Source organism: Saccostrea echinata, unplaced genomic scaffold (genome assembly GCF_033153115.1).
Source record: "Saccostrea echinata isolate AGI-Se365-2 ecotype Australia unplaced genomic scaffold, CSIRO_AGI_Sech_v1 ptg000009l, whole genome shotgun sequence".
NCBI classification, from domain to species: Eukaryota; Metazoa; Mollusca; class Bivalvia; order Ostreida; family Ostreidae; genus Saccostrea; species Saccostrea echinata.
Genome location: NW_026889758.1, coordinates 37316772 through 37328580, shown reverse-complemented (window position 1 = coordinate 37328580; position 11809 = coordinate 37316772). Strand labels below are relative to the sequence as shown.

General features: G+C 34.6%; 1 protein-coding gene across 1 annotated transcript in view; it reads left to right on the top strand.

Annotated features, from left to right (window-relative positions):
- Positions 1-3365: 3365 nt before the first annotated feature.
- The window catches only part of LOC133182699 (uncharacterized), a 54436-nt gene continuing 45992 nt past the window's right edge, over positions 3366-11809 (top strand). The window contains exons 1-4 of the mRNA XM_061317550.1: positions 3366-3597; positions 3836-3958; positions 5064-5240; positions 7656-7734. Coding sequence (XP_061173534.1) covers positions 3366-3597; positions 3836-3958; positions 5064-5240; positions 7656-7734 — 611 coding nt within the window. The remainder of the gene's footprint in view (positions 3598-3835; positions 3959-5063; positions 5241-7655; positions 7735-11809) is intronic.

The window sequence follows — 11809 nt, the reverse complement described above, 5'->3', positions numbered from 1 at the left end:
GAAACTTTGCAACAGCAATAAATAGAATAATGATCCTTGATTTAGTCTCTTTTTGTGGCAAGATTTATTGCAATCAGACTAAAACTGTAGGAGGAGTAGCCCTTTAAAACAATTTTACAGAAATTTCGATTTAAATAACCATGGCAACATCATTCAACAAAATCAAAAAACAATAAAGACAATTATGCATCTCAGTTAGTCTACTTGTATGCCAAGTTATACTGAAATCAGATAAAAAGTGTAGGGAGGAGTAGCGTTTTGAAAGTATTTAAAGGAAATTTCTATTTTTAGTAACCATGGCAACACTTCATTGAAATAAAAAACCGATACATAGAATAAAGTATCTTAGTGTAGTCTCCTTGTGTGCCAATGTACTAGTATATTGAAATAAGATCAAAACTGTAGGAGAAGTAGCGTTTTGAAAGTATTTCACAGAAATTTCTATTGCTAGTAACCATGGCAACACCGTTCATTGAAATCAAAAACCGATATACAGAATAATGTATCTTACTATGGTCTACTAGTGTGTCAAGTTATACTGAAATCAGATCAAAACTGTAGGAGGAGTAGCGTTTTGAAAGTATTTCCCCAAAATCTTAATATTTAGTAACCATGGCAACACTGTTCATTAAAATCAAAAACCGATACACAGAATTATGTATCTTAGTGTAGTCTACTTATGTGCCAAGTTATGTTGAAATCAGACCAAAACCGTAGGAAGAGTAGCGTTTTGAAAAATTGTTTACAGACGGAGAAACAGACGGACGGACGACGGACACCTTACTATCGCATAAGCTCTTCTGGTCTCTGACCAGTAGAGCTAAAAACGAAAACCGAAATGTATTTTAATTGTTAACCACACTAGCGAAATGGCATTAATATGAATATCAAGGACTTTGGATTTAAGTTATCCGATCTATAATTCAATAAAAATTGATGCATGGAAAGCATTTGAAATGTTTATTGAATATTGATGATCACACTGTGGGGGGGGGGGGGGTCAAAAACTAGGTCAACAAATGCGATAACGCATAAGGGAAGACACTCTGGATGTTTTCAAAACTGGATGCATTACATTGATAAAGTAACAAAAATATTTTAAAAACAATAAAACTAAAATTAGATACCTTGTGTACTTAATCATTTATGTATAAATACTTGACAAACACAAATTATATTTCAACATTTACAATTTCTGCAAGTGAAATTATGCAAAAGGACATAATTTAGGAATAATTCTCCCAACACTTTTTCCGATTTAACGCTAGGTTTCCCAAACTATTTTTTTAAAGGAAGACATACCAGTCCATCTTTACCACTTTCTCTTGAATATCAGTCTCAGGTGTCCCAGATTCAGTCCAGATCCATATTTTCTACTGTGCAGGATTTCATAATTTTATCTTGAATAAGAGGGCATGGCGAAGCAATGTTTTTTTGTGATTTACAAGAATTAAACTCTTCCCGGAGAAATTGGCATTCTGTATTGTAAGAATGTTTTTTAAAGTTTAAAACCGAGACAAGTCAAGCTTGTTTAATTTCATCTAGCATGACAACATCATCGAGAGCATTATACGCATTGTAAGTATGACCACAAAAATGCTGAGCTAGACATTCTTGCTTATACTTATCAAGTTTGGGGTATTTTTGTCTGAAAAGATGAGTCACAAAATGCTGAGGCTTTAGGGTAAAATTTCTCTTGCAAATCACAGCTACAAAATGCCCTGCATAATACTAAAAAATCAAATGGTCGGCCATTGTGTGCTGAGAAATTTCTCTAACCACTCAAAGAAATCCTCTAGTGCAGTCTTTATTCCCACAAAATCAATTGGAATTTATAACATCAGTGCTTCAACAATACTGAATTTACAGTGCCTGAACAAGTAAATACAGAAAAGCAAAACAAAGAAAATTAATCAATGTCAAAATTTCAAATAAAGCCACGAGAAATATCAACAACCGAACAGAACAGACCTACAAAAAATTCCCACTTGTACCATCAGAAATATCAACAAACCATAGGACAGAAAGAACCGAACATGCATTATACATGTACCTCTGAAAAGTACTTTCTACCCTCATTAATATATGCTGCTAATGCTTTCACTCGAAAATCTCAAGTCTCACTTAATGGAGATGCTTCGGAACTCTCAGACATATCTCTCTACTGGCATGTTCACATGCCTGACTTGACCCTAATTCTAGAAGAAGATATTTAAGATTTTTCCAATATATATTCCTAAGTAAAACATTGACCACTGTTGTGGCCCTGCCATACCCCGGGGTCATCAATTGAACAAACTTGAATCTACAATACCTGAGTATGCTTCTACATTAATGAAATATATGGAAATAACGAATAGTATTCAAGCTCAAAAGTCCATTAAACATTACAAAATAGGAGCAGAGCAAACACGGACCTCCAAAACATCAGAGGTGGGATCAGGTGCCATGGAGGAGTGAACATCCCTGCCGACCGGTCACACCCGCCGTGTGCTCCTTGTCATCATCGGGAAATAACGGAAAAATCCGTCGACAATACAGTGACTAAATAATGGTCTAACAATTAGTATGAAAAACGTCAGTCAGCATTTGACTCAATGATAAGTTGTATTTGCTGACAAGGTCATTGTATCGACCATAGAACTTACGAAATGATGACTTTAATCGAGACTGCTGATATTCTTGTTTCATCAACTTGTTTGTCAATAATTTACCTCGTTTTAGAAATTGTACATACGTAGAGCATGCTCTTGCATATCGAATCAACTGAGAGATATAAACCCCGGATGCAGGTGATGAAGGTATATTGCTGCATAGGTAAGGGAATTTGACGATTGAAAAGTTAAAGTCATCACGTTTATCATAAAGCACGGTTGTTAGATTACCATTAACGTCTCAATAGCTGTATTTTAAAATTAAATTTAAAAGGAAAAGAAAACAGGAAGAAAGAAAAGAGAAAATAGAGAGAAATTTGATGTATCAAAAAATAGGAGTAGTGCATGCAGAAAGCAAAAGTTATATTGTAAATTTCCTCTCTTTCTCTCCAGTTGTTATAGTGTTTTTAATATAAATTACACTGTGAGTGCAGTATGGATCCAGTATAATTTTAATAAAAAAAAGATCAAATATACAGTGTAGGTACTGTATAATAATTGAGTAAAAAGAATGAAAGATTTCAAATTAAAAAAAAAAAAAAAAAAAAAAAACTGTACTTTTTAAACTTCCAACAGATACCAGAAATACTTTCTCATGAAATGGACCGGGAATTCTCACTAGGTGTTTAAATTAGTTGTTTCTAAATATACTGAAAACTTGAAATAAAACCAACGGCGCATTGACAGTAGACGCTCTTTAAATGTACCACCATGAGAGGATTTCTCTCTCTTACTGTGGTTGTCTTTGTATTCCTTTTTCGATATTTCTGTGTTTTGGCCTTTCCTCCTCAGAGTATTCCAGGAGAACATCAATCAAAGTCGCATCTTACATTAAATATATATGGGATATACCTTTCGACGCATAAATTTTTATTGAAACACAATCTTGTCAACAGTACAGGGCGAACACCGAGCGAAGCGTTAAACGAGTTTTTTGGAAAAGGTAAGAACAATTTTAGAATCAAATCGTGTTCCTGTGACTCTCCAAAAATCAATCAAACTATCACGTCATTAAGCAAAATTATTCTTTTTTCATTCATGAAGTTGTCAGTGAACCATCTAATTCAATACCGCTATTGTGATATGACTAAGAGTAATTTATATGTTATGATACATTTCAAATTGGTGATCACAAAAAACCTAATTGTTTTAAACCATTTACTTAAATAATCTTATTGCAGACAGAGACTCACAGACTCACTTTCTTGAGAATGTTTATGCGATTACCAATTATCAAAACGAGGTTCAAAGAGAGTTGGCCGATAAAGCATATTACCATGTAAATGGGGAACAGATAGTATTGGGTAACTTTGCAATGTTTCAATGACAAAGTAAACAACATGCAGTATTATAGCACCACATCAATATATATTACAAGGTTTCAGTATTGAGTAATTTGCTTCCAGCAAAACATCATTTATTACATGAACATTTTGAGTCTTCGTCCTTCATTTATATATCATGACCTGAATTTTGAATTTTTGGGGTGGAGGTAAATGCAAAATTTTCACCATAACAAATTATCATGTAAATTTTGCATTTACCTCCAGCCAGTAGATTCAGAATTTACATGATATAATAGATGGTGAAAAACAGAAATATCATAAAAGCCAGCTGGAAATGTCGTTCTGGAGAGTGAATTTTGAAAACCTGTCAAAAATCAAAGGATTTCAGGATGTACGATTATCCATACATGTGTTTATTTAAAAATCAGGACATATCATCAAATTGATGTTTTCGGTAAATAATTCTTTAAATGTATTAAAATAACATGTGTATATTTGCATGTTTCAAAATGAAGATGGTTTATCGATTTTGCAATTGGTGTTCTATTAAATTTAAAACCTCTCTTGTCCTTGATTTTTGTTTGCTCTGGAATTGCTTAAACTTCTAGATCATGCATTAACTTATGAGTAATCTTACAACCAGGAAGGTTATTTTTTTATGGAACAAACAAGAGCAGCAAGGGAATTTAATACAAATTTTGAAACAACGCTTCATAAATGATTGAAAATATTTCTCTTGGTTCACTATCTCATGTCATGTTCCCAAGCTTTGAAACAGCTCGAATTCACAGAATCAAATCAACCAAAAACAAAACCTATTAGAATACAAATTAAAACAAAAGAAATCAAGATCTAATACATTATACCGGTCTCTCTATAATTTACGAGCAAAAAGTTATTATTGTTTAATCTTAAGATTTTCATTGAAAAAGTAAATACACTAATTCTTGTTCATTACATGTTTTAAAAATGCCTAAAATAAAACAGCTTTTTACATTCTTTCGATCCTTTACAGTATTGATTTCCTTATATGCACATATGTTTGTATGCAATATATGTTTTTATATATTTTTTTCATTTCTACAGAATGTTGCATAAAAACGACCTGTTTTCTTAATTTTAGCACATAATCACGTGCGATCTTTAAGAAAATCTTTGATTGACCTTTCAAAATCAGCATCTACAGCAGACATAGAAATATTGAGGGAACGAACAGGGCATTGTCTTTATACTATCCAGCAGTTCTACAGTAATACTAACTGGGTAGAGCTAAATGATGACACTATTCTAAAGGAGTTTGGTAAGAAATACATTATTAAATATAAACGCATCAAAAGTACACATTACATGTAAGCCATTAAATAACAACTTCTCGGAACTACATTATATTATGTACGAAAAATATAATGACTAAATGAGTTAAACAAGTAACATTTTGTTCATGGGTAGGTCTGAAAGAATTGAAATGGCTTTTAAAAAGTACATTTTGTACATGCACATTTCATTTTTGTGGGTGATATACATGTACCATATAGTATTAATATAAACACTGCGACTTTTAAGTCAGGACACGACAAAGTCCGGACTTTCAGCTATCCTTTCTGAAAGACATAATTTAAAAATTTTCCTGGATTTTGATGGGATTTTATATCTATATTATGATCACATCATGTCAACCATAACTTTCACAGTGTAGAAGTTTTCTAGAAAAATTCTCCCAAACATGGGTAGGTGTGAAAGAATTGAATTGGTTTTTAAAAAGAATATTTCGTACATGCCCATTTCATTTTTTGTGGGCGATATACCATATGCCATTTATGTTATAGCCGAAACTGATATGAAAGCGATTGACCATTTTTTTTTATCAAGAGTATAACTGTGAAATAAGTTGGAGACATGTCGGATGATATGGTGCGTTTTAAAATATAAGATATTAGACAACGCCTTCGTGTAAAAATAATCTCGTGTTATTGGGTGGAAATTAAAAAGTGAGACATGCAGAAATTATGTCACAAAGAACTGACGAGTAATGTTTTCCGATCTCCTTTTCATTAATCAGTTATCTCCACAATTAAGGTTAGGAATGTTAAGTAGTTTCAAATGTATTTTGACTTAAAAATAAAAAATAACAGCTATGTTAGTTCCGTTTTGAAAAAGCTGCCAAAGCTGCACATATTCAAAGTGTTACTGGTTTTACCAATTTAGTCATTTTACAAAATAATTATATTACAATTTTTGCTGTTTTTGATCAATACGATAATTTAGCCACCAGGGGACTACAATATTTACCGAGCGCGAAGGGCCATGTGAATATTGTACTTTGAGGGTGGCTAAATCATCTTTTCGACCTCAGAAACAGCAATAATTGTACACACAAGTACTTCAAAGTTGACATTAAAAAGATGTTCGAGTTCCTGATTGACAATATCTGTGTGGTTTTGGGAAACCAGGTCTTCCAACAACCTACTGGAATTCCCACAGGTACCAATTGCGCCCCGTTATTAGCAGACCTATTTTTGTGTTCATATGAAGCAGAATTTGTTCAAAATCTTTCACGTGAAAAGAAGAAAACACTTGCTGTTGTCTTCAACTCGAAATTTAGATATATCGATGATGTATTGTCAATTAACAATGGTAATTTCCATTCTTATGTCGACACGATATATTCCGGTGAGCTTGAGATAAAAGGTACCACAGAGTCTGACACATCTGTTTCATATTTGGATATTTTATTAGAAAAGGACGTTAATGGTAATCTAACAACAAAACTTTATGACAAACGTGATGACTTTAACTTTTCAATCATCAACTTCCCTTACTTGTGCAGCAATATACCCTTATCACCTGCATACGAGGTTTATATCTCTCAGTTGATTCGATACGCAAGAGCATGCTCTACGTATGAACAATTTCTAAAACGAGGTAAATTATTGACAAACAAGTTGATGAAACAAGAATATCAGCAGTCTCGTTTAAAGTCATCATTTCGTAAGTTCTATGGTCGATACAATGACCTTGTCAGCAAATACAATCTTTCATAAAGTCAAATGCTGACTGACGTTTTTCATACTATAATTGTTAGGCCATTATTTACACACTGATTTGTCAACGGATTTTTCCGTTATTTCCCGATCATGACAAGGAGCACACGGCGGGTGTGACCGGTCGGCAGGGGATGTTCACTCCTCCATGGCACCTGATCCCACCTCTGATGTCTTAGAGGTCCGTGTTTGCTCTACTCCTATTTTGTAATGTTTAATGGACTTTTGAGCTCGAATACTGTTCGTTATCTTCACATATTTCATTGTATTCTACATGTATGATTCACTGATTAAATGATACTAACAACAACCCTAAACAGTAAACTGACATTCATCTATCAGGCCGTATTAGTTTTAAATAGTTCTTGGCTTTGTATTTCGTCATAAGATTTTTTTTACAGACATCAGCCCTACCATACACAGTGCAAAAACAAAGTTAGAATAAAAAAAGTTAACAAAAATTTTATGATCGCATTTCTGTTCAATTTCTCAAGTTCTGTAACCCATGAAATTTAAAAAAAAAACAACAACAACATTGCAATTTTTTTTTTTAAATTTTGTTTTTGTGTACAATAATTTGTAATTGAAAAAATGATAAAGCTTGTTGATTTAATCGTGGTGAATCTGGGAAAAAGTTGCAATTGTTGATTTTGATTTTCCTGTAACTTTTGTAGGTATTAAAGAATTACTTCCCGAGGCTGTAAATGATCTGTCAGAAGATACTTGTTACGACTGTCCTACAGACTTGGAAAGGTTTTTTCTCATACTATACTTGCATTATTGTATGTTATAGGTTCATATCGTTAATCAAATTCTTCCCGAAATTAGTCATATCACACGGAAAATTATTGCTGCCAGTTGAAAATATTTTTGCCATATCGTAGTTGCAAGATTATAATTCGTACGTACGTGAAAACAAGAAGTCTGTTAGCCAATGCTTACTAGTAATACCCTCGCTTTGATGTGAATGTACACAAGTTCAGTTATGGACAGAGGCACGGATAAACAGGAAGTTGACATCGGATTCGTACAAAATTGATTCCCACCATATGGCATGCCTAAACAAAGTGTGTGCTAAAATTTCAAGCATCTGCGATGAGTAGTTGCTGAGAAAACTCTGACGAAAACTTTGTTACGGACAGACAGACACACAGACAGACGGATGGACAGACACACAAGGGTAAAACAGTATACTCCCCTCTCCTTCGGAGCGGGGGTATAAGTCGTAATTAAGAAAATATGTCATTCATACTTCTAAAGTCGTACGAACTACATAATAAGTCGACATAGTTACACTAGGTCGCACATACGATATGATAAGTCAAAATAACAAGATAATATGTTATAACTGTTAGTTTTAAGTTAATTAACTCTTATTTGTGTTTATGGAACTCAACAGTTTGGGGATTATTATTAAAAATTTTAAAAAAATTAACCCTCCAAAATATAGTCAGTCAAAATCCTATGAGCTTTATAAACAGGAGTTGCTTGCGTGGAAAGAAATTACAGAAATAGAAAAGAAAAACAGTGAGTAGCAATTGCTTTAACATTACCAGAAGATGATAAATCGAAAATTCGAGAAAAAGTGTTTGATCAAATTAAATTGGATGACTTAAAGAAGGAGATAGGGCTTGAAACATTGATTCAATTTCTTGATAAACATCTTGCAAAGGATGATTGAACTGATAGTGTAACAAAGTTTGAAGATTACAGAAGAGCAGAGGGGCAGTCTGTAATAGAATATGAAAGCGTGTTTGATGCTAAATATAGGAAAATAGAAAGACATGAAATTGCCACCTGAAATACTGGCATCAAAATTATTAGAGCTAACATTTCAAAAGAGGAGACAATGATTGTGTTAACAGGAATGAACTATGATAAAAAAGATACTTTATATGAACAAGCTAATTGCTTCTTGAAAAAGTTCAAAGGTGGAGTTTGTGATACTAGCTCTGCTCATTCAACAGCACCGAGTATCAAGTTAGAGCCTGCAGTTTTTGTCGAGAATGAGGAAGCCTTGTTAGCAGCTGGGTTTGAAACCATTCTTATCGCCCTGGATTTTCTGGAGGCAGACGTGGACGTAGTTGAGGTAATGATAGCACAAAGTTGCAGGGATATCGTCAGCCAGAGCACAACTCATTCAAAGCAACACCCATTCAAAAACGAGGGAGGACTTAAGAAGGAAATAAATCCTACTTGTAGTGATGGTAAATTGTTGACTTGTAAATCATGTGGTTCTTACAGACATATGATAACAGATTGTCGACATAGCTGGGAAAACATGGCGAAGGTTAATATGTGTACCACAGAACATGCAGTGTTGTTTACTGGATTTCAACGAGAAGACATATCTCGTTTGTGTGTGTTTCCCAGAACTGTGCAGTGCTTGACAGTGAATGTAGTAGTACAGTTTGTGGTCAGATGTGGTTCAACAACTATAAAGAGTCCTTAAGTGACAGGGACAGGAAGAAGATTGATTTGTTTGTTTGTTTTGTTGTTTAACGTCCCTCTCGAGAATTTTTCACTCAAGTGGAGACGCCACCACTTGCCGGTGGAGGGCTACAAATTTTGACCTATACTCGGCACTCAGGGCCATTGAGCAGTGAGGGATCTTTTTCGTGCCAACACCTACTGCGACACGGGACCTCGGTTTATACGGTCTCATCCGAAGGACTGGTCCCGCAGTGGGACTCGAACCCGCGACGTAAGGATCAACTCCTTACTCTAGAGCAGACGCTCTAACCACTGCGCCACGCGGGCGACCAAGATTGAGTGTGATGACAGTAAGAAGGTGTTCAAATTTGGAGGAGGAACTTGTCTCAAGTCAACAGGAGAGTTCAGTATTCCCACTGTTCTAGCAGGCAAATCTGTGACCATTCAAACAGATGTTGTAGAATCTGACATACCCCTACTTTTGTCCAAAGATTCCATGAAAAAGGTTAGTGTGAAAATGGACTTTGACAATGATACAGCCACAATATTCGGAAAAGAAATAGCTTTAAACTTGACAACAGTTGGCCATTATTGTGTCCCTATAGATAAGTCTGAGACTGTAGTAGTAGCAAATGTGTGCAAGGTGGAGACAACAGATGGTGAAAAACTTTCTCAGGAAAAACTTCTCAAACTTCATAGACCCGCCAATGAAGAAGCTAGTAGCTCTTTTGAAAGATGCTAAAAATTGGAAGGAAGAATATCATGAGATAATGTCAAATATTGAGCGAAAATGTGACATTTGCAAGTTATTTGCAAAAACTCCAGCACGGCCAGTTGTAGCTTTGCCTTTAGCAAAGAGTTTAGTGAAAAGTTGCAATGGACCTGAAAAAGTGACCACAACCAGTGAAATATTTGCAAAACATCTGAACACCTTGCATTCAGCTAGAAAAGCTTACATTCAAACAGAAGCTGAGGAAAGAATACGACGTGCACTAAGAAGTAGAGCATCTGAGCAAGTTTTCAATAATAGAGACAGTGTATTATATAAAAGAGAAGGAAAAGAAAGATGGTTAAGACCAAGAAAAGTTATGTTCCAAGACGATAAAGTGGTTTTTATACGTCATGGCAGTGTATTTAATTGTTCTTGTATCACCAAACAGGCTTCGTAAAATCGAGGACAATTTTTTCTAGAACGGGAAATGAATAGCCAAAGAAAATTACTGAAAGTGAGCAATGCAATGTCGGAAAGACAACTAACTCTAAAGAAAGTGAACACGAGTTGTCAGAAATCATAGTCAAATCTACCAGAAACAAAAACGGTGCTTCCGAAAACGTGCATCAGAAACCAAATGATAAAATAGCTTACAAATTAGATTCTGAAGAACAATGGAGAAAAGCAACTGCTCTTGGGAAAGCGGGAAAAGCAACAGGCACCAATAAGAACATACAAGATGATGACGAAAGTAAAGACAGAAAAGGTGATGATCTTGGTCGTCTACCATGGAAAAATGTTGAAAACAGAGTAGATGACCAAATATCTGTTGATGTACAAGAAGTCAATATAAGTAATGTTGATGAGGGTGAAATAAAAGAACAGACTCTCATAAAGGCAGCTAAAGAAGAGGAGTTACAGAAGCTTCTAGATTTTAATGCATACGAGGGGTGATCAAAAAGTTCGCGAACTAATTGAATTACTTCCTTATAAGAAATAAAATGAGATTTCAGTGTTTATTATTTTTTTAAAGTAGTCCTCTCCGATTTTATTGCACATCTGTCATTGGTCTGCCATTGCGCGAATCACGTGATCCAGGCAGTCACGTGACATGCTCCGTAGCAATCTGTTCACAGAAGCTGAAAGATTTTTCCAAGTCTTATATTTCTTACCATGCAAGTTATTTTTTATAACAAAAACAGTTCATCTGTCAGAAATGGCCAAATCTCGGCAATAGGATGGGTGGATAAGGATATCCCTTCCCACAATTAGTATGGTGACCCATCACAACCCGAGTCCTCTGTCTCGGGAGCGTCGTTTATCCAATGTGGATAAAATATAGGCGCCTTCTTTTTATCATATCTCATATGTTTAAAGTCTAAAGTAAACGATATTTTAGGGATTTAATAATTATATTATTGTTAAGATATTCAACCATTTTTCTAATTGTAACTTGACGATGTTTCATAACAAATTGCTCAACTAAGGACACATCTTTTCCCCGGCTTGCTTTCGCTGGGCAACAGAACAAACAAGTCATCATTTTTAACCATCTCCCTGCCTTCATTTAAACAATGAATCCAATTAATGATTGAAGTTCTGGAAAGTCTTTTTTCTTCATAAACCTTGTACAAATTATCATATTCTACCGCAAAGGAAGTTCTAAGATATACATTAAACTTT